At 47.3% G+C, this 19,629-nt stretch overlaps 1 protein-coding gene across 2 annotated transcripts in view; it reads right to left on the bottom strand.

The window, feature by feature from the left end:
• Nucleotides 1–18,687, bottom strand: part of LOC106827568 (adhesion G protein-coupled receptor E2-like) — a 32,256-nt gene extending 13,569 nt beyond the window's left edge. For both annotated transcript variants that reach the window (XM_070516888.1, XM_070516889.1), the window contains exons 1-12: nucleotides 18,532–18,687; nucleotides 15,744–15,797; nucleotides 15,310–15,429; nucleotides 12,399–12,548; nucleotides 10,317–10,370; nucleotides 9,898–10,032; nucleotides 5,919–6,074; nucleotides 5,076–5,357; nucleotides 4,068–4,111; nucleotides 3,874–3,951; nucleotides 3,285–3,462; nucleotides 110–217 (exon numbers count right to left, since the gene is read on the bottom strand). In XM_070516888.1, the coding sequence (XP_070372989.1) occupies nucleotides 110–217; nucleotides 3,285–3,462; nucleotides 3,874–3,951; nucleotides 4,068–4,111; nucleotides 5,076–5,357; nucleotides 5,919–6,074; nucleotides 9,898–10,032; nucleotides 10,317–10,370; nucleotides 12,399–12,548; nucleotides 15,310–15,429; nucleotides 15,744–15,797; nucleotides 18,532–18,562 (1,390 nt within the window). In that variant the 5' untranslated portion in view covers nucleotides 18,563–18,687. The remainder of the gene's footprint in view (nucleotides 1–109; nucleotides 218–3,284; nucleotides 3,463–3,873; nucleotides 3,952–4,067; nucleotides 4,112–5,075; nucleotides 5,358–5,918; nucleotides 6,075–9,897; nucleotides 10,033–10,316; nucleotides 10,371–12,398; nucleotides 12,549–15,309; nucleotides 15,430–15,743; nucleotides 15,798–18,531) is intronic.
• Nucleotides 18,688–19,629: the final 942 nt, after the last annotated feature.

The following is a 19,629-nucleotide window of genomic DNA, read 5'->3' as shown; positions in this document are numbered from 1 at the left end:
TCTCCATACCCCACACTTCCCTTTAACATTTAATCCTCTATCTGTCCCATCCCTGGACACTTGGCCCACTGGGAAGCTTCAGTGGCCTTCTCCTCATCTCAGCCTTTACCTGAGTCAGCAGATCCCTGCACCGTCTCCCACTTCAGCAGCATCTTTGCCCGATTCTGGCTCAAGGAGATACTTCTGTCTCCCTGCTCCAGCACCTCCAGGGTCAGCTCTAAGAGTTGTGCGAGGCACACAGGGACTTAGATTAGTAATTGCGACTAAGTGGTTGATACAATACCATTGTTTTATTTATAGATATTTATACATACATATCTATTTATATATAACAATACTATATGTAATACTATTGTTATTTGTACAGAGAAAAACCATTATTTTATATATTGTATAATGTTGTGTACAATATTTGGTATAAATCATAATGGAATATATATATGGATATCGTCTGAATTTACAAAGGATGATAACAGAAACTGTGAGTAATTATTCAACAACAAATTAGATAACATAGATGAAATGGACAAATTCCTAGAGACACATAAACTACAAAACTGACTGAAGAAGAGACAAAAAGTCTGAACAGCCATATAAGGGGTAAAGAGATTTAATCAGTAATCAAAAAATTCCCAAAATGAAAAGCTCAGACCAGATGGCTTCACTGGTGAATTCTATCAACCATTCAAGGAAGAATTAACAGGAATCCTTTGTAAACTCCTCCATAAAATAGGAGAGGAAGGAACTCTACCTAAATAACCCTACGAGGCCACCATGATCCTAAAAACAAACCCACAGAAAGACATCACAACAAACAAACCACAGACCAGCATCTCTTATGAACATAGATGCAAAAATATTCAACAAAATATTAGTAATAATTTTATCCAAGGAGGCTTAGGATACGTACACAGAAGACTACAAAAGATTGTTGAAATGAACTGGAAATGCTGAATAAATGGGAAGACATCCTTTGTTTGTGGATTGGAATGATCAATATTATTCAGATGGCAATATTCTCCAAAATGACCTACAGATTCAATGCAATCCATATCAAAATTCCACCATCATTTTATTAATTTATTTTTGAAGAAATGTAAAAGCTCATCCTACAATTCATATGGCATTGCAAGAGGCCCAAATGCCCAAAACAATCTTGAAAATGGAAAGCGAATTTGGAGGACTCACACTTCCTGATTTCGAAACTTAATACCAACCTACAGTAATCAAAACACCATGGTACTGGCACAAGGATAGACAGATAAACCAGTGAAATAGAACTGAGAGTCCAGAAATGAACCCATACATCTATGTCAATTGATTTTCAACAAGGAATGCCAACATTGTTCAATGGTTTCCCATTGAATAGTCTCTTCAACAAATGGTGCTGGTTCATCTGGATATCCAGAAGCAAAAGAAGGATGTTGGACACCTACCTCACACAATACACATAAATTAACTCAAAATGGGTCATAGATCTAAATTTAGGAGCTAAAACTCGAACAACTAGGAGAAAACATAGAGGTAAATCTCCATGACCTTGGATTTGGAATGGACTCTTAGATAGGACACCAAATGCACAAGCAACAAGAGAAAAAACAGATAAAACGGACTTCATCAAAATGGAACCAGCTGTTCATTGAAGTGAAAAGATCATAAAGACAGTGAAAAGATAATCTGTGGAATGGGAGGAAATATTTGAAATCACACGTCTCATAGGGTCTACTATCAGAATATATAAAGAACTCTTACAACTCAACAACCAAAACCAAACAACTGAATTAAAAAATAGGGAAAGGTCTTGAATAGACATGTCTCCAAAAAAGACACAGAAATGTTCAATGATGACATGAAAAGATGTTAAACATTGTTAGTCATCAGGGAAATGCAAATCAAAACCATAGGAGATATTAGCTGACTATACTAAAAATGAAACAAAATGGAAGTAACAAATGTTGCTGAGGATGAGGAGACTGGAACCCTTGTGACATTGTTGGTGGAAATGGAAAGCAGAAAAGTAGAACTTTGGAAAAATTGTTTGGTGGCTCCTCAAAAAGTTGAAGATGGAACTACTATACTAGTCAGAAACTCCACTCTTAAGTATGTACCCCAAAGAACTGAAAAGTTATTCACACAAAAACTTGTACGCCAATATTAATAGCGGCACTATTCACAATAGTCCAAAGGTGGCAAGAACCCAAATGTCGGTCAATGGATGAATGGACTAACATAAGGTGGTATACCCATATATACAATGGAGTATTAATCAGCCATAAAAAGGAAATAAATACGATGCACATTAAAATATAGATGAACCTGGAACACATCATGCTGGGCGAAAGAAGCTAGACTAAAAGGTCACATGTCATATAATTATATTTATATGAAATGTGCAGAATTGGCAAATCCATGGAGACAGAAAACAGATTCATGGTTGCCAGTGGCTGGGGGAGGCATGAATGAGGAGCGACTGCTTAGTGGTTGCAGTATTTACTTCTGGGGTGATGAAGATATTTCAGAAATAGAAGTCATGATCACAACTCTGTGAATGCATTAAATGTCACTCAATTGTACACTTTGGTTAACATGGTGAATTTTATGTTAGGTGAATTTTACCTCAATAAAATAAATCATACTTGAATATCAAATAATGTTAAATTCACATTCTTCTAAACTAAATAAATTGTTTTCTTTTGAAGCCATTTCTATTTTATCTTAAATTCTTTGTTATTATTTCATCTGCTCATAATTTAGTTCACAATGAAAATGTATATTATTTACAGTGGTATTCTTTTCTTTCTTTATTGAGGTATAATTGATATATTAATTTCAAGTGTACAACATAACAATTTGTCTATATTGCAAAAGGATCCCTGCAATAAGCCTAGCTCACATATGACACTATGCAGGTTACAAAAGTTTTGAAATTTGTGATAAGAACTTTTGAGATTTACTCTCATAGGAACTTTCAAATATGCAATACAGTATTATTAACTACAGTCACCATGCTGCACATCATACGCCCGTGGCTTATTTATTTTATAACTGGAAGTTTGAAACATTTGACCCCTTTCATCCATTTCACCCACCCTGTCAACTGTGGCAAATACCAATCGGGCTTATTTCACTTATATAATTTATTCATTTCCTTTTAACCTTTTATTTTAATTTGTTAATGAGAGTAACACTGAGATGCAAGCACGGTCACCCAGCTCCAGTGAGGCCTGGGCGAAATGAGGTGGGAAATGGTCATGCAGGAGCCTGGGGCAGACTCGGGTACTTGCCTGTGCCTGCAGGTGAATGGAAGGTCAATGACCCATTGGACAGGGCCTGGCTCAGCCCTCTCAGGACATCCTCCAGGCCAAAGAGCATGTTAGCGGCCACACAGTGCTGCTCTGAGCGGGGCAGGGTCTCCAGGTCCCCTGGGGTCTCCAGCAGATCATCCACTTCATGCATGAGACCCTGGAGGATGGGGACACAGAGCAGAGGGTCTGCATGAAGACCCTGCTTACTCAGCCACAGAAAGCAGACCCTGGTAACTGTTTATTTGAGGATAAAAGTCATGTTGGCTGGGATTCCTTGGGTCTTTTTTCCTGGAATCCAGCCACTCAGAGGTCATCCTGTTGGTGAATGCCAAGGGTGACATGAATCCAAAGTTCAGGGAGGCAAGAGGGAAGGTGTCACTAGCTGCACGTGGGTGTCTCACAGTGAGTACAGACACATGCTGGGGGCAGTCGCCACCCACCCAGGAGGACCGGGGCCTCAGAGCAGGGCGCCGTCCTGTTGGGTCCGGCTCCTCCCAGACCAAAGCTTTACCAGGCCTCTATGGGGAAGGGGTGCCTCCACCTTGCCTCCTCTGTGTCCTGCTCCTACCTGGACGGTGTCCTGGGTCGAGGCTGACTGGAAGCCTACGCGCAGTTTCTGGACTCCTTCAAAGAAGCGGGAGAGACGCTGGGGAGAGGGGAGAAGAAGGGGTCAGGAAGCCTCGAGGGAGGGTGGGGGAGCTCGGGGAAAATGGCGGGCTGTGCGGAGGGATTCCTGCCTTTCCTTCCGTTGGGGGCACTCACCTGGCTCTTGATTCTACGGGGTGGAGCCCAGGCGGGGAAGGTTCCTGCAGGGGGCAGAAGAGCGCTTCATTAGGTGTGAGAGCATCTCCGTGTGTGTGTGTGTGTGTGTGTGTGTGTGTGTGTGTGTGTGTGTGTGTGTGTTTGTGTGTGTGTGTGTGGAGGGCAGGAGTCTGAGGTCAGGTCGGCCAGGTACCTGGTCATTTGGTTATTTAGGGATCCCAGTTTGGGCAGAGAAGGCTCTGGAAGGCCCCATTGTCTCCTTCCTGGTGCATGGGCAGCTTTTCTCTTACATAGAGGCATCCTATGGGTGGATGGGGTGGCCTAGGTGCTCTGTTGTCCACATGTGGATGGAATCTGCCTGAGGCCTCCCTGTCTGCCAGCCCTGGTGCCCTCAGCTTCCCTGGGCAGCTCCCAGCTGGGGTGGGGACATCATGGCTGCCTGTGTCCCCCCTTAGCATTTGGAGAAAGGCCAGGGTGGGCCTTCTTGGGAACAGAGTGCAGGGGAGATGCTGCATTTCCCCACCAGGCCCTGTCTTGGCTCCCAGTGATGGCCTTGGTCCTAATTCCCCCAGGGCGGCTTCTGCTGGCTGAGTTCTCCTTGGAACACAGTTGACCCTGTCAGGGCAGTGCTCTCCCATCCACACTAACTCTGAGACAGCTTCATAGAGATGGGCCAAGAACTGCCCCTCACACAGGATCCCTAGGGTGAGGCCATAGGGCTGGGTCAGGGGGAATAAAGAAGATACTGGACAGGCTGGGTCCACCCAGACAGTGGCACCAGGTCTGGGTGGACAGTGGGGGCTGACGTCCAGCCATACAGCCCTGGGTGCTTTTTAACTCATCCCCACGAAGGCCTCCCCTGGACCGGCAGGAAGTGGTGAGAATCCACATCTGAACAGGGCCAGCAGTGGGTGAGGGCTGGCTGGACAAGGGAGTAGGTGCTGGTGGTTGAGGGCTGTCACTCATTTCAGCCATTGGGCCTCTTGGCCTCCCACCAGGGACACATACCTCTGGACCCTGCTGAGTAGCGGCCCGTCTTCTGTCCCCCAGTGTTCTGGGCCTCCTTGGAGCCTGGGTCGACTTCTTTGGGAGAGGGTTGGGTCTGGGGCAGTGGTTCCTGATGATGCCCTCGGTTGCTATCTGGTCCTGAAGGGCGCCTTCTCCATTGATCTGACTGTGCCCATGCGCGTGTGTGTTGGGGGCGGTCCATGTCATCCTGCTCAGACCCAGCACAACATTCTCCTGGGTCCTGGTCGTCTCCACTGGCCTCAGGCTTGTCAGTTGAAATCACTGGAGAGGGTCAGGGAGAGCCTTATGTGGGGATTTAGATGGAGGCTGAGCAGATGAGAATTGGGGTCAGGGTGCCAGGGCTGTTGGCCAGGGACAGGGCTGGCTGGGGTAGGTGGACCTGCCCTGGAATCTCCCTACTCCTGGGTTTCTGGACAGGTCACCTGTGTCCATCATGGGCTTGGAGGCCTGAGTGTGTTCCTGCATGGCCAAGCCCATGTGGGCCCCGGTGGGGGAAGGTCTCATCCTGGCAGTCACTGATGATAACGAAGAGATGGGATATTGTGCTGAAACACGAGGCACTGTGAGCTCCTGAAGTATCTTGAAGTATCCTGAAGAATGCCACCCCTTTCTTTTGTTTTACAAAAATAAGATGCCAGGTGGGCAAGGGGATATTTTAAAGTTCCAGAAGTGACCCTCTGTGGAGGGCTCTGAGCCTTGGGGTTCAGAGAGGGACGGTGATCAGATAGGTGGCCAGGACGGCCCTCTGATGCCTGGAGAAAGTGGGCTGAATGACGCCAAACCTCATGGAAGAGGAGATGGAAAACAAGGAGTGGTTCTCACCGTGACACGTGTTCTCTTTCTCATTCCAGAATAACATTGCCCCAGAAACAGGCTGGTATCCTGGGCTGCATGTGCAGTAGTAGCTGCCCTCTGTGTTGTGGCAATCTGCGAATTTTCCACAGGACACTGTTGACAGGGTTTTACACTCATTGACGTCTGGAACACAACAAGACAAAGGGTCACCTCCAAAAGGTGTGAGTTCCCACAGAGCAGAGACCCTGGCCTCCAGCCTGACCCAGTCATGGGGGATGGAAAGAACTGACGCCCAGGTGGCCTCATTCACAACTGAGCATAGAGCCAGGTGGTCAGGGGCCTGCCCAGTGCTGGCTTCCACCCTACCTCTACTCCCAGTGGCCCAAGTGCACCCTCACTCCCCATCAGGCACTCCCCCAGCTCCCAATGTCAGGCCTTTTCAAGATGCCCCAGGATGTCTCCATGGGAGTCTTGCTGTCTCCACCCCTGAGGGAAGTCCCCCCTTATTTGCATCAGTTGGGGGTGTGAAATGAAGAAGCAGCATGAAGGGTCTCACAGCTGAGTCACTGGGGGTGTTTTTTTGCATCTTTTTCTCTTTCTGTTCTCTGAAAATGAGAGAAAAGATGCCCATAACCCAGATCCCCTTTGAGTAGCTCAGGACCCACAGAGCAGGGGCTGGACACAATTAGCTAAAAACAAGATCGGCTTAATAAGAACCATCAACACAGAAGTGAATCAAAATGCAGGGACAGAATGTTTGACCCTTGCACATTACAAACAGGGGACCAGCGACTTCAGTGCCTGAAAGGACTCACAGCATCATGACAAATCAGTAGGCGACAGGTCTCCCCCACATCAGACCTCTCTTCTCTGCACCTGCAGACTTCTCTTCTAAGGCCCAGACCCAGGCTGTGGGTGTCAGCACTAGGACAGGACAGGATGCAGGAGGGACGCACACCTGAAGGATTCGTGTTCAGCCCCCACCTGGCAACGGGGCTTCCCCCCTCTGTTCTATGATGGCGGCAATGGCTGGACATCTGTTCTCAAGGTTGACGGGAGGGTGTGAAGCCAAGTGTGGGACCACTGAGAATGAGGTGCAAGGGATGGGGAGAGACATGAGGATGGGACATCTCCACCTGACAGGCGCCCTCCCAGAGAGGAGCTGGGATCCAGGGGCATTAGCAGCAGGGTCTCCTGTCCATGGTCACCATCTACAAATCTCCGTGAGACACACACGCACACACAGAGGAGACTTTAGGAACACCGCCAGGGTCATGGATGGCTGGGCCGTTGTCACAACCTTTTTATTCCCCTGATAAAATCTACTTTTCCCCAAACAATAAATAACATATACTTAGAAAATAAAGAAAATGTAAAAAATGAAAACAAAGAAAATTACACATTAGCTCACTATACAGACTATTGGAAATTTTAGCAATTTTAAAAATCTTTTCAAACATATTAGGGATATTTTCCTTTACTTTCAATAAATATGCATCTAGGACTGCTTTGAGTAGATGAAGTGTATGTCTTATTGAAACAACCATATAATTTCCCTCTTTTCCACTTTTTTTATGTGGTAAAATGCATATAACATAAACATTTCCATCTTAACCCTTTCTCAGTGTTATTCCCTTTCTGGTCCATTACTGAGGGTGGAAGCTCTCCACTTTAGGCCTAGACCTAGGTTCCTCCACTTTATTAATCGTGTGACTTTGGATGAATCTCGTTGAGCCCGATCATGGTCACTTAAAAATGATGCTTCTCTGAACCCATAAAACCCCTAGAAGAAAACATAGGTGGTAAGTTCCTTGATAGGATAAGTGTTGGTTCTGATTTTTTGGATTTGACTCCAAAAGCAAAGGCAATAAAAGCGAAAATAAAGTGGGACTAATCAAGCCACAAATCTTCTGCACAGTCAAGGAAATCACCAACAGTATGAAGGCAACATACAGTTTGGCAGAAAATATTTGCAAATCATGCCTGATGAGCAGTTAACATCCAAAATATATAAGGAACTCATTCAACTCAATAGAAAAACCGAACAATCTAATATAAAAATGTGCGGAGGATCTGAATAGATATTTTCTAAAGAAGACTTACAGATGGCCAACAGGTACATGAAAAGATGCTCAACATCTCTAATCACCAGGGAAATGCAAATCAAAACCACAATAAGATATTACCTCACATCTGTCTGAATGACTACTATGAAAAAGACAAGAAATAAAAAGTGTTGCCAAGGATGTGGACAGAAGGGGACCCTCATACACTGTTGGTGGGAATGTAAATTGATGCAGCCATTATGGAAAATAGAATTGAAATTCCTCAAAAAATTAAAAATAAACTACCATATGATCCAGCAATGCTACTTATAGGTATTTAACAGGAGAAAACCAAAACAGTAACTTGAAAAGATACATGCACCCCTATGTTCATTGCAGTATTCTTCACAATAGCCACGTCTTGGAAGCAACCTAGGTGCCCGTCAAGGGACGAATGGATAAGGAAGATGTGGTATATACACACAATGGAATACTACTCAGCCATAAGAAATGATTAAATCCGGCCACTTGTGACAATATTAATGGACCTTGAGTATATTATGCTAAGTGGAATAAGTCAGAGGGACAAAGTCAAATACCGTATGATCTCACTCATAAGTAGAAGATAAAAACAATGACAAACACACACATAGAAACGGAGATTGGATTGGTGGTTACCAGGCGGTAAAAGGGGAGGGAGGAGGGCAAAAGGGGTGATTAGGCACACGTGTGTGCTGACGGATTGTAATTAGTCTTTGGGTGGTGAACATGACGCAACTGACACAGAAATCAAAATATATAACAATGTACACCTGAAATTTATATAATGTTATAAACCAATGTTACCACAATAAAAAATCAAATAAATAAAACTGTAAACAAACAAAGAAAAAAGACTAAGAGATATATTAATAAATCACAACGTTTTGGAAAAAAATTCTTTCCGGTTATTTTTAATCTCCCAGGCACCATGTGGGGTAAAAGATTGAATAAAGCATACTAAATGCCCTTAAATTAAAAAAAACCCACTATAGCCAAGATATGGAAACAACATAAGTGTCCATTGATGGAGGAGTGGATAATGAAAAAGTGGTTTATGGATACAGTGAAATATTATTCAGCCATAAAAAGAGAAGGAAATCTTGATATTTGTGATAACTTGAATGGAACTTGAGGGCAGTATGCTAAGTGAAAATGTGAGACAGAAAACACAAAAATACTCTCTGATCTCCTTTATATGCGGAATCTAAAAAAAACCCCAAACACGTAGATATAGAGAACAGATTGATTGTCGCCAGACGTGAGGGGGTGGAAAGTGGATGAAATGGATGAAGGTTGGAAAAACCCCACAATCCTAGCTCTGCCAGCCTCACGGGGCTGCTGTGAGCATGAGGTGTGAGACCATGGTCGTGAGCTGGGTTCCTGGCGAGCTCTGGCTGGTAGGAGGGCCTGAGCTTCCAGGCCCTGGGTGTGTCTTTCCTCCTGTTGCTTCCATTATCTCTCCCGTTTCTTTGTATTAGTTGAATAATGACAATAATAACAGCAGTAACAATGATGATAGCTGTCACTTTTGATAATTCGCTGTGTACTAGTCTTTTCCTGTTCTTCCCACAGAGAAATGTTAAATCTCACACCATCCATGTGGGGCAGATGCAGTGATTATCCCCAACTCACAGACAGGCAAACTGAGAGGATAACCAATTTCCCGAATGTCGGGGAGCCAGTCAGGGGCAGAGCAGCACTCGGAGCCCTCGGAGCCCAGCTGCCCTGTGTGAGCTCTCAACTCTCTCCCTACTGACCGTGAAAGCAGGTGCCCACGTCCCTCACACTTCCCCTGCCTGTCTCCTCTCTCATCCCTGACACAGTGCTCCTGTGCTGCTCTTTGGGCTGGGGGCTCTGGATGCCGCACAGGCTCCCCCACCATCTCTGTATGTGTTCCCACCATCCCCAAGCCTCTCTACCTTCACAGCTCTCCGAGGGGCTGATGAAGACCTCCCCAGAGGAAGAACTGAATCCTGGAAGGCAGCAACATGCATTGGCATCAGCACATACGGATCTCCGAGGGCACTCCTGGGCACAGGAGGTTGGGGTAGAGCCTGTGGGGATGGAGACCATGGTCAGAAGGGCTAAGAAATGGAGGAAGCAGCCGGGAGTCCATGAGTAGAGGAGGGGAGGGGAGAGAGGGATGGCTCACACTGGAAGAAGAAGAGCTCAGAAATCTCTGGACTTTTAGGGAGGAAAAACAGCTTCTCTTGTCCACAGAGGACCATCTCAGTTGCAGAATAAACCTCCTTTGCCTCCCTTGTTGGTGAGAGGATCCCAGACCCCAGCATGGACGCCCCAGCTGACGTCACTAATGAAGGTGATTGGGCAGACTCACCTATAAGTTTGCGGACTGTAGCTCCACGTGTCAAGTGCAACAGTATGGACAATGCTGGGGCAGAAAAAGCAGAGAGATGATAAAGAAGAGGAGAGTTAAGGTCCAATTTCAACACTTGGCCACATAACCATTGCCTCCCGGGGAGGTGGCTCTGGCCCTGCAGCCCATGGCTTTCCAGCAGCATCCCCAAGGCTCCTGTACTTGACTCAGAATTGAGGGCTCAGCCTTTCGCCTCCATCTCCCAGGACTACCCTAGGAATCAGTCACTGACAGCGACAGCCCTCATGGAACCTCAGGTGCTACAGGTAAGGGGACAGAATATACATCGACAGCTGGAGACAGGGACACATCTTAGAAACTCCAACCTCTTCCAATGGACGGGGTAAATCTTGAAGGCAAAAGTCCTCAGATAGGAGTGCCTTTGCCTGTACCCAGCTTCTCTGTTCTCTGGTGATGGCAGAAATCTGCTTTGAGAAGGTCCCGCTGTTTCCACTGGGTGAGTGGGTGCCTTGTCTCACACATGGAGGCATCCTATGGGTGAATGTGGTGGCCTAGATGCTCTGTTGTCCAGATGTGGATGGAAGTGGCCTGAGTCATCCCTGTCTGTCAGTCCTGGTGCCCTCAGCTTCCCTGGGCAGCTCCCAGCTGGGGTGGGGACATCACAGCTGCCTGGGTGCCCCAACCCAGTATTTGAAGAAAGGCCAGTTGGGCCTTCCAGGGAACTGACTGCAGAGGAAATACTGAGTTCCCTGAGCAAGACCCTTCTTGGCTGCCAGTGATAGCTTTTGCCGACTCCCCAAGGTGGCTGCTTGCTGTCTGAGTTCTCCTTGGAATCCCAGGGACCCTGGAAGGACAGCTGTCTCTCATCCATGCTAACTCTGAGGCCTCAGCTCCATGCAGCTGGACCAAGACTCACTCCTGAGTGAGGCCCCTCAGGGAGCTTGCAGGAAGGAGTGAAGAGAACGAATACAATGCCAGATAGTCCAGAGCCACCTGTACAGTGGACACCAGGTGGGGTAACAGTAGGGGCTGACGTCCAGCCACACAGACTTGGGGCAGTGAAAGGATCTTTTCTCATCCCCACGAAGACATCCTATGGACTGGCAGGAGATGGTGACAAACCACATCTGAACAAGGCCAGTTTTGGTTGAGGGCTGGTTGGCTGAAGAGGGAAGCAGGTGCTGATGGGGGAGAGGTGGTAGATATTTCTTCTTGACCCTTGGCCTCCCACCAGGGACACAGACCTGTGGCCCCGCAGAGTGGGGCTCAGCCTCCATCTTCTGTCCGTAGGTGGTCTAGGTGAACATGGGGTCTGGGTTGACCTCCTTGGGAGAAGGTCAGACCTGGGGCAATGGTCCCCAAAGATGCCCTCTCTTTTCATCTGGTCCAGATGGGAGCCTTTTCTATTCACCAGACAATCTGAGTGTGTGGGGTGGTTCACATCACCCTGTCCACCTCTGACACCACATCCTCCAAGGTCCCGGTCATCTGAGTTGCCCACAGGCCTGTGAACTGAAATTATCTGCAGGGTCAGAGTGGAGTCTCACTCAGGGAAGTAGACAGAGGCTAAGGGCCAGGAAGCCAGTTCAGGTGCCAGGAGGTGTCTTCTCTGGGTGGGTTGTTGGTCAGGGTCAAGGCCTGCTGTGGGGTGTTGGCTCACCCTCGAATATCCCCCCTTCCATATTTCTGGACAGGGTTCCTGGGTCCATCATGGCCCAGAGGGTCTAAGAGGGTTCCTGGCATGGCTAAGCCCATGTGGGTTCCAGTGTGAGATGGTCTTATCCTGGCAGTCACCGATGAAGAAGAAGAGGATGGATATTGCACTGGAATGCAATGCACTGTGAGCTCCTGAAGCACCTTGAATGCCACCCCTCTCTTTGTTTTATGAAAATAAGATGCCAGGTAGCAGAGGGACTTTCCAAAATTGCAGAAGTGGCACTCAGTGTGGGGTTCTGAGCTTTGGAGACTGGGGAGGGACAGGACACCAGGCAGTTGTCAGGACAGCCACTCTCCTGGTGAAAGTGGGGCAAGTGACCCCAACCTCACAGATGAGGAGATGGAAGATGCAGGAGTCATTCTTACCATCACATGTTTCATTAGTCTCATTGGTGAACATTTCCTGAGAATCAATCTCGTGTCCTCTGATGCACTGGCAGTAGCTCTCCTCTATGTCCTGGCAGTCTATATATATTCCACAGGACACTGTCCAAGGTGGTTCACACTCGTTGATTTCTGCAACACAACAGGACAAAGGATCACCCCCAAAAGGTGTGAGTTCCCACAGGACAGAGACCCTGGCCTCCGGTTTGACCCTGCCATGGGGGCTGCACAGAACACAACCCCTGGTTGGCACCCCTGGGGCTGGGCTGGTCCAGAGCCAGCTGCTCCAGAAAGACTGCAGACCACTCTACTCATTTCTGATCTCTGGCTGGGTCTGAGGGCACCTATATTCAGACCCACTGCTGTGCCATGCTGGAAGGATATCTGCATCCCCTCTGCAGGCCATGTCAGGTAGAGATGGAGGCACTGACTCAGCTCCAGTCCCTCCTCTGTGGTGCTCTTAGCACTATCAGGGACCTGGGGGTGGGCTCCACACAGGGTAACAGGGGCACTGAAGGCTGTCCTCGGTGCTGGGGCAATGGAAGGAGTCATGGCTCAGGGGCTGTTGAGGGTCACAGTCATCATTCAGACTTGAGCATAGAGCCAGGTGGTCAGGCACCTGCCCAGCGCTGGCTTCCATCCTCATTTACTCCCAGTGGCCGAAGTGCACCCTCACTCCCCATCAGGCACTCCCCCAGCTCCCCAGGTCAGGCCTTTCCAAGATGCCTCAGGATGTCTCCGGGGGAGTCTTGCTGTCTCCACCCCTGAGGGAAGTCCCCCCTTATTAGAGGCAGTCTCAGATGTGGAATGAAGAAGCAGCATCAAGGTTCCCACAGCTGAGTCACTGGGGGTGTTTTCTGGCATCTTGTCTCTCTCTGTTCTCTGAACGTGAGAGAAAAGATGCCCATGACCCAGGACCCCTTTGGGTAGGTCAGGGGCCCAGAGAGGAGGTGCTGGACACCATTGGCTAAAAACAACAACTTAATAAAAATCAGGGACACAAGAGGGATCAAAATGCAGGGACAGGAGCCAGCCTTGTGGAGCAGTGGTTAAGTTCCCACGTTCTGCTTCGGCAGCCCGGGGTTCACTGGTTTGGATCCTGGGTGTGGACACGGCACCACTTGGCAAGCCATGCTGTGGGAGGCGTCCCACATATAAAGTAGAGGAAGATGGGCATGGCTGTTAGCTCAGGGCCTGTCTTCCTCAGCAAAATGAGGAGGATTGGCAGCGGGTGTTAGGTCAGGGCTAATCTTCCTCAAAAAAAAAAAAAAAATCCAGGGACAGAAAGTTTGGCACTCGTGCATCCAATCACAAGACCAAAGACTTTAGAACCTGAAAGGACTCACACGTCACGACGACTCAGGCAGGCGACTGGTCTCCCCCACATCAGACCTCTCTTCTCTGTACTTGCAGACTTCCCTTCTAAGGCCCAGACCCAGGCTGTGGGTGTCAGCACCAGGACAGGACAGGACGCAGGAAGGACGCACACCTGAAGGATTCGTGTTCAGCCCCCACCTGGCAATGGGGCTTCCCCCCTCTGTTCTATGATGGCGGCAATGGCTGGACATCTGTTCCCAAGGTTGACGGGAGGGTGTGAAGCCAAGTGTGGGACCGTTGAGAATGAGGTGCAAGGGATGGGGAGAGACATGAGGATGGGACATCTCCACCTGACAGGCCCCCTCCCAGAGAGGAGCCAGGATCCAGGGGCATTAGCAGCAGGGTCTCCTGTCCATGGTCACCCATCTACAAATCTCCGTGAGACACACACGCACACACAGAGGAGACTTTAGGAACACCGCCAGGGTCATGGATGGCTGGGCTGTTGTCACAACAACATCGGCTTTTTCCACCTGACAAAATTTACTTTCCCCCAAATACTAAATAACACACGTATACTAGTAAACAAAGAAAATTATCCATAATCCACTCCACAGACTACCGAAACTTTTAGGGGTATTTTTTCTCCTTTTTTCAGACATATAGGGAATGTTTTTACCTTCATTATCAATAAATACGCATCTGAGACCATTTTGAGTCCATGGAGACTATTTCCTAGTGTAAAAACAGTATAATTTTCTTCTTTTCCTATTTATAAAAATTGTGGTAAAATGCACAACATAAAATTTACCATCTTACTAATTTTAAAATAGTATAATTTCCTTTTATGACCCTGTATTTTTAAAGAATGAAAACTCCTTTGTTTTACACCTGGATTTACATTCGACTACATTATTAGTTGTAGGATTTGGAAAAGTCACTCGATCTCTTTCCACCAAATCTGATCATTTAAACCACAGGCCGAGCTCTGCCTCCCTCATGGGGCTGCTGTGAGCATGAGGTGGGAGACTGTGGTCATGAGCTGGGTTCTTGGCGAGCTCTGGCTGGTAGGAGCCTGAGCTTCCAGGCCCGGGCTGTGTCTTTCCTCCTGTTGCTTCCATTATTTGTCCTCTTTCTTTGTGCAATGAGAATAATAATAATAACAAAATCATAATAACAGCAGGACAAAGATGATGGCTTGCATTTTTGCTGTGTACTACTCTTTCCCTGTTCTTCACACAGGTAAATATTAAGTCTTGCACCATCCCCATGGGGGGACTGGATGATAATACTCAGTTTACACACAAGCAAACTGAGAGGAGAACCAATTTCCCGAATGTCAGAGAGCCAGTCAGGGGCAGAGCAGCACTCGGAGCCCTTGGAGCCCAGCTGCCCTGTGTGAGCTCTCAACTCTCTCCCTACTGACCGTGAAAGCAGGTGCCCACGTCCCTCACACTTCCCCTGCCTGTCTCTTCTCTCATCCCTGACACAGTGCTTCTGTGCTGCTCTTGGGGCTGAAGGCTCTGGATGCCCCACCGTCTCCACATGCCCCCACCACCCCAAGCCCCTACTGTACCGTCACAACTCTCCACGGGGCTGGATATGATATTTGGAGATACAGAACTGAGTCCTGGAATGCAGCGACAGGCGTTGGCGTTGACACATGGAGGGTTTGGAGGGCACCATCGAACACAGGCTATGGGGGCAGAAGCAGTGGGGATGGGGATCATAGTCAGAAGGCTCAAAAATGGATGAAGCCCACTGCCAGCTAGGGATCCAAGAGTAGAGTAGAGCAGATAAGGGGAGGGATGGCCGCCATTGGAAGAGGAAGAGACAAAATCTCTGGACATTTAGGGAGGAAGAAACAGCTTCTTTTGTCCCCCGAGGACCATCTCAGAGCCTCAGTTGCAGAATAAGTCGTCTTTCACTCCCTCCCTTGTTGGTGACAGGATCCAGACCCCAGCATGGACTCCCCAGCTTATGTCAAAATGGGGCTGGCTGAGCACTCACCTCCAGCATTCAGGGCTGCAGCTCCCAATGGCAACAACAGCAGCACTGAGAGTCCTGGGGCAGAAAAAACAGAGCAATGACAAAGAGGGGAGTGTTAAGGTCCAATTTTAATCCCTGTCCACACGGCCATTGCCTCCTGTGGAGGTGGCTCTGGCCCTGCAGCCCATGGCTTTGCGGCAGCATCTCCAAGGCTCCTGTAGTTCACTGGAAATTGAGGGCTCAGCCTCTCCCTCCATCTCCAGGGACTCCCTGAGGACTCGGTCACTGACAGCCCCAGCCCTGGTGGAACCTCAGGTGCTGCAGGTAAGTGGACAGAATATATGCAGACAGCTGGAGACAGGGACACACCTTAGGAACTCCAGCTCCTCCCAATGGATGGGGTAAATCTTGAAGGAGAAAGGTCTCAGATTGGAGTGCCTTTGCCCAGACCCAGGATCTTTGCTGTCTGGCAATGGCTGAAATTTGCTTTGAGGATTTCTCTTCCAGGATCACTCTCCATGTTTAGGCACATGTTTCAGGGCATACAAGAAGAGTGTGGGTTTGGAGGAAGTAAGCCCAAAGTTTGAACCCCAGCTCACAGCGATATCAGCAGGGCACGGAGCCCTGGAATCAGGGGGCGGTGACAACAGGTGGAGAGTGGGAACTAAGGAAGCTGCAGGTAGAGCGACTCTCTCCTGGTGAGTGGACTCTCCAGGGACAGCAGCCATGGCTTCCTGGTTCCTCCAGTGAGCTCCTGGCGTCCTCTAGTGCACTGAGGGCACAGCCTTCCTCCTTGGCCCCCAGGCCAGTCCTGAGAAATGAGTCACTGAGCAGGCGTGGTGGGGTGAAAGCCACTATGGGCACTAAGGAATGAAATCTGCTGTACAGGCCACAACCAGTCTGCCTCACAGGGTCTGTCATCACATCTACGTGAGCTGAAAATCTTCAGATCTGCATGCCTTTATGGAATTTTTCTTTTTGGCTAAAAGCAAAGATGAATTTCTCTTAACGTTGCACTGCCAGTTCTCACTGTGCAAGGTGGTGGAGGACCCTGGCGGACGATGGGTTTGGAGATGGACACGCCCACGTCCGCAGCCCAGACTTCCCCCTGGTGGCTGCACGGCTTCAGGAACGCTGCCCATTCTTTGCTCACACTTCCCCCAGTGCAAAGTGGGTGCAATGGTAACTGTGATAGGATGAGCTTTATTCTGACCGTAGATTAGTGAAGACTAACAATGGGTTAGCGCAGTGCCTGACACAGAGCAGACAGACAACGTAAGTCAGCTAAAGGGAAGGAAAGAGCAGAAGAAGGAAAGGAAGAGCAGCTCCCTCCTGCTCCTCTTCTACCTTCCTGTTCCCTGAGACACAGCTGCATGCGCCAGACTCCAGGGTCAGGCGGAATCACACGCTCAGCTCGGTTCTCTCAGGGGTCAGAGTCCTAGACTTCCACTCTGCCCTCCTTGCCACGAAATGTCCTTTTCTTTTGTGGCTCCAACCTGTGCTGAGGAAAGCCAGGCTCCGGGGCCAGACCGCCCGAGACCACACCCAGCCCAGAGCTGCCCCTCGGGAAAGCTGTGCAGGCGACTCATGCCTCAGATGCCCGTCAACCATGCTCCTGTTCCTAGAGTGTGGCCCCCAGAGCAGGCGCAAATGATCCTAATGTCCCATGCATGTGAATAAGGTCATTAGTCTCCTGAGATGTTATACACGCACACCTAAAAATGTGCATATCTGGGAGAAGCTAACTTTGCTCTTCATTTCTTTCAAAGCCCCACACTATGTTGCACATTGGACCCTCCAAAATGTGCTCAGCTTTAAAAAAATCATGTTCCACAAATCAGATGATAATAAATATGACTATTTTGATAGAAACCAGGAAAAAAGTTCCAACCAATGAGAACAACATATAAGAAGAACATAACCTGCTAGGTAATGGGTATTATCTTAAGCATTGAAGGAAATAGAGACTAATCAGAATTAAGCTGACCTCACTAATACTGGTTATTACTAATTCACTGTTATTGTCCCTCAAAGAATTTCATGACCTACACAAAGCCTATAACATAAAGGATGACATTTTTTCTCAGTGCATTAGAATTTTCAGAGAGTTTGGTTATCTACTCTTCTGAAAAAAAATATTATGTACCAGTTATTCCAGGGTAGAGCACCCAGATATTTGGTCAAACGTTAGCCTAGATTTGCTGTGAATGTGATTTTTGGAAATATTCACATTTAAATCAGAAGGCTTTGAGTGTAGTAGATTACCCTTCGTAATCTGGGTGACCCTCATCAAGTCAGCTGAAGATGTTAAGAGAATAAAGACTGACTGAGTCCAGACTGCCTTTGGACTCAAGATGCAGCATCAGGTCTTCCCCGATTTCCAGCCTGTCTACTTGCCCTGAAGAATTCGGACATTCTAATCTCCACAATTGCATGTGCCAATTCCTAAAAATAAATCCCTCTCTCTCTCTCTGTATATATATATATATATATATATATATACACACACACACACACACATCCTATTGGTTCTGTTCTTTTGAGAACCTGGACAAATACAGGTGGTGAAATAAGAAATCTCTCTTAAGTCTCCACCTGCGCCCTACGAATAAGCTTCATTGACTTTCTCCTTTGAGACTAAATATAATGGGGCTACTATCTTTCTTATAATTTCTTCCCTGCTCTCCCTTACAGAAATAGTGGGAAAATGAGCCAGAAATTGATCACAGAACAGAGAACATTCTCAAACTGGACGGACAGTTCCTAGGTAGCTTTAGTCTTCTCTCACCATTGTTGTGATCCTTCCTACCTGGCAGCAACCTGAGATGTCTGTTTCTCATGGTGCACAGAGAGTCCAGCAAGCCCAGCCACGGAGGATGTCGGATCTTGGTCTGTGAGTGTGAAGAAGTCTCACTTTAAATACGACTTGTGCCTAATGAGCTGACTTAGGAAAACAGAGGTCTGGTTGCTTTCTTCCCCCTAATCTACCGGATGACTAATTTCTCTGAAACTCACAGTTCTATTTTTAAGTGTTTGCACAGCATCCTTAACGTTTGTTGTGAAAGCCTCCTTGACGGTGGTTTTTAAACCTTTTTGATATAGGAAGACGTGATTGTGCATCAAAATACCTCCCCAAACAAAGTCAGTCTACTGGTCTTTTTGCCACCAGGATGGATGTAGTTCAGAGGGAACAGATGTATCTATTTATTATGTATTAATAGACATTTATTTTTATGTTTTTATTTGGAAAAGATATAGATGCACAGAAGTTGCAAAAATAATACCAGGAGGTCCTGTGTACCCTTCACCCAGTTTCCTGAAAAACTTATATTTTTATGTAATGATAGCCCAATATCTAAACCAAGAAATTTACATAGGCACAACGTGTGTATAGTTTTATGCCATTTTATCATGTGCACATGCCTGTAACTGTCCCTCCAATCATGACATATACTATTCCATCACCACAAGACCTCCTTCATGCTATCCCGTAATCCCTAAATCCTGGCAGGTATAAAACTAAGATTTTTCTGTTCTTCAACAATATCAAAACAGTCTTAGATTACTATTTACTGACAAAGGAAAATATTCCTGATTTGTTTTAAAAGATGAGGAAAAGCATACCCCCAAAATTTTCCAGTAGTCTGTGTGGTGGAATTATGGTGATTTTCTTTGCATTTTTAATGCTTGCTTTATTTTCTACATGTATTAGTCTGCTAGGATTGCTATAACAAAATGGCATAAACTTGGCGGCTTAAAGAACAGAAATTTATTTTCTCACAGTTCTGGAGGCTGTATGTCCAAGATCAAGATGTTGTCAGGGCTGGTTTCTGGGGAGATCTGTCTCTTGGCTTGTAGATGGTGCCTTCTTGCTGTGTCTTCACATGGTCTCATGGTCTTTGCTCTG

This window comes from Equus asinus, chromosome 9 (genome assembly GCF_041296235.1).
Source record: "Equus asinus isolate D_3611 breed Donkey chromosome 9, EquAss-T2T_v2, whole genome shotgun sequence".
Taxonomy (NCBI): Eukaryota; Metazoa; Chordata; class Mammalia; order Perissodactyla; family Equidae; genus Equus; species Equus asinus.
Note: the sequence above shows the minus strand (reverse complement) of the source record. Positions and strands in the feature narration are given on the sequence as shown.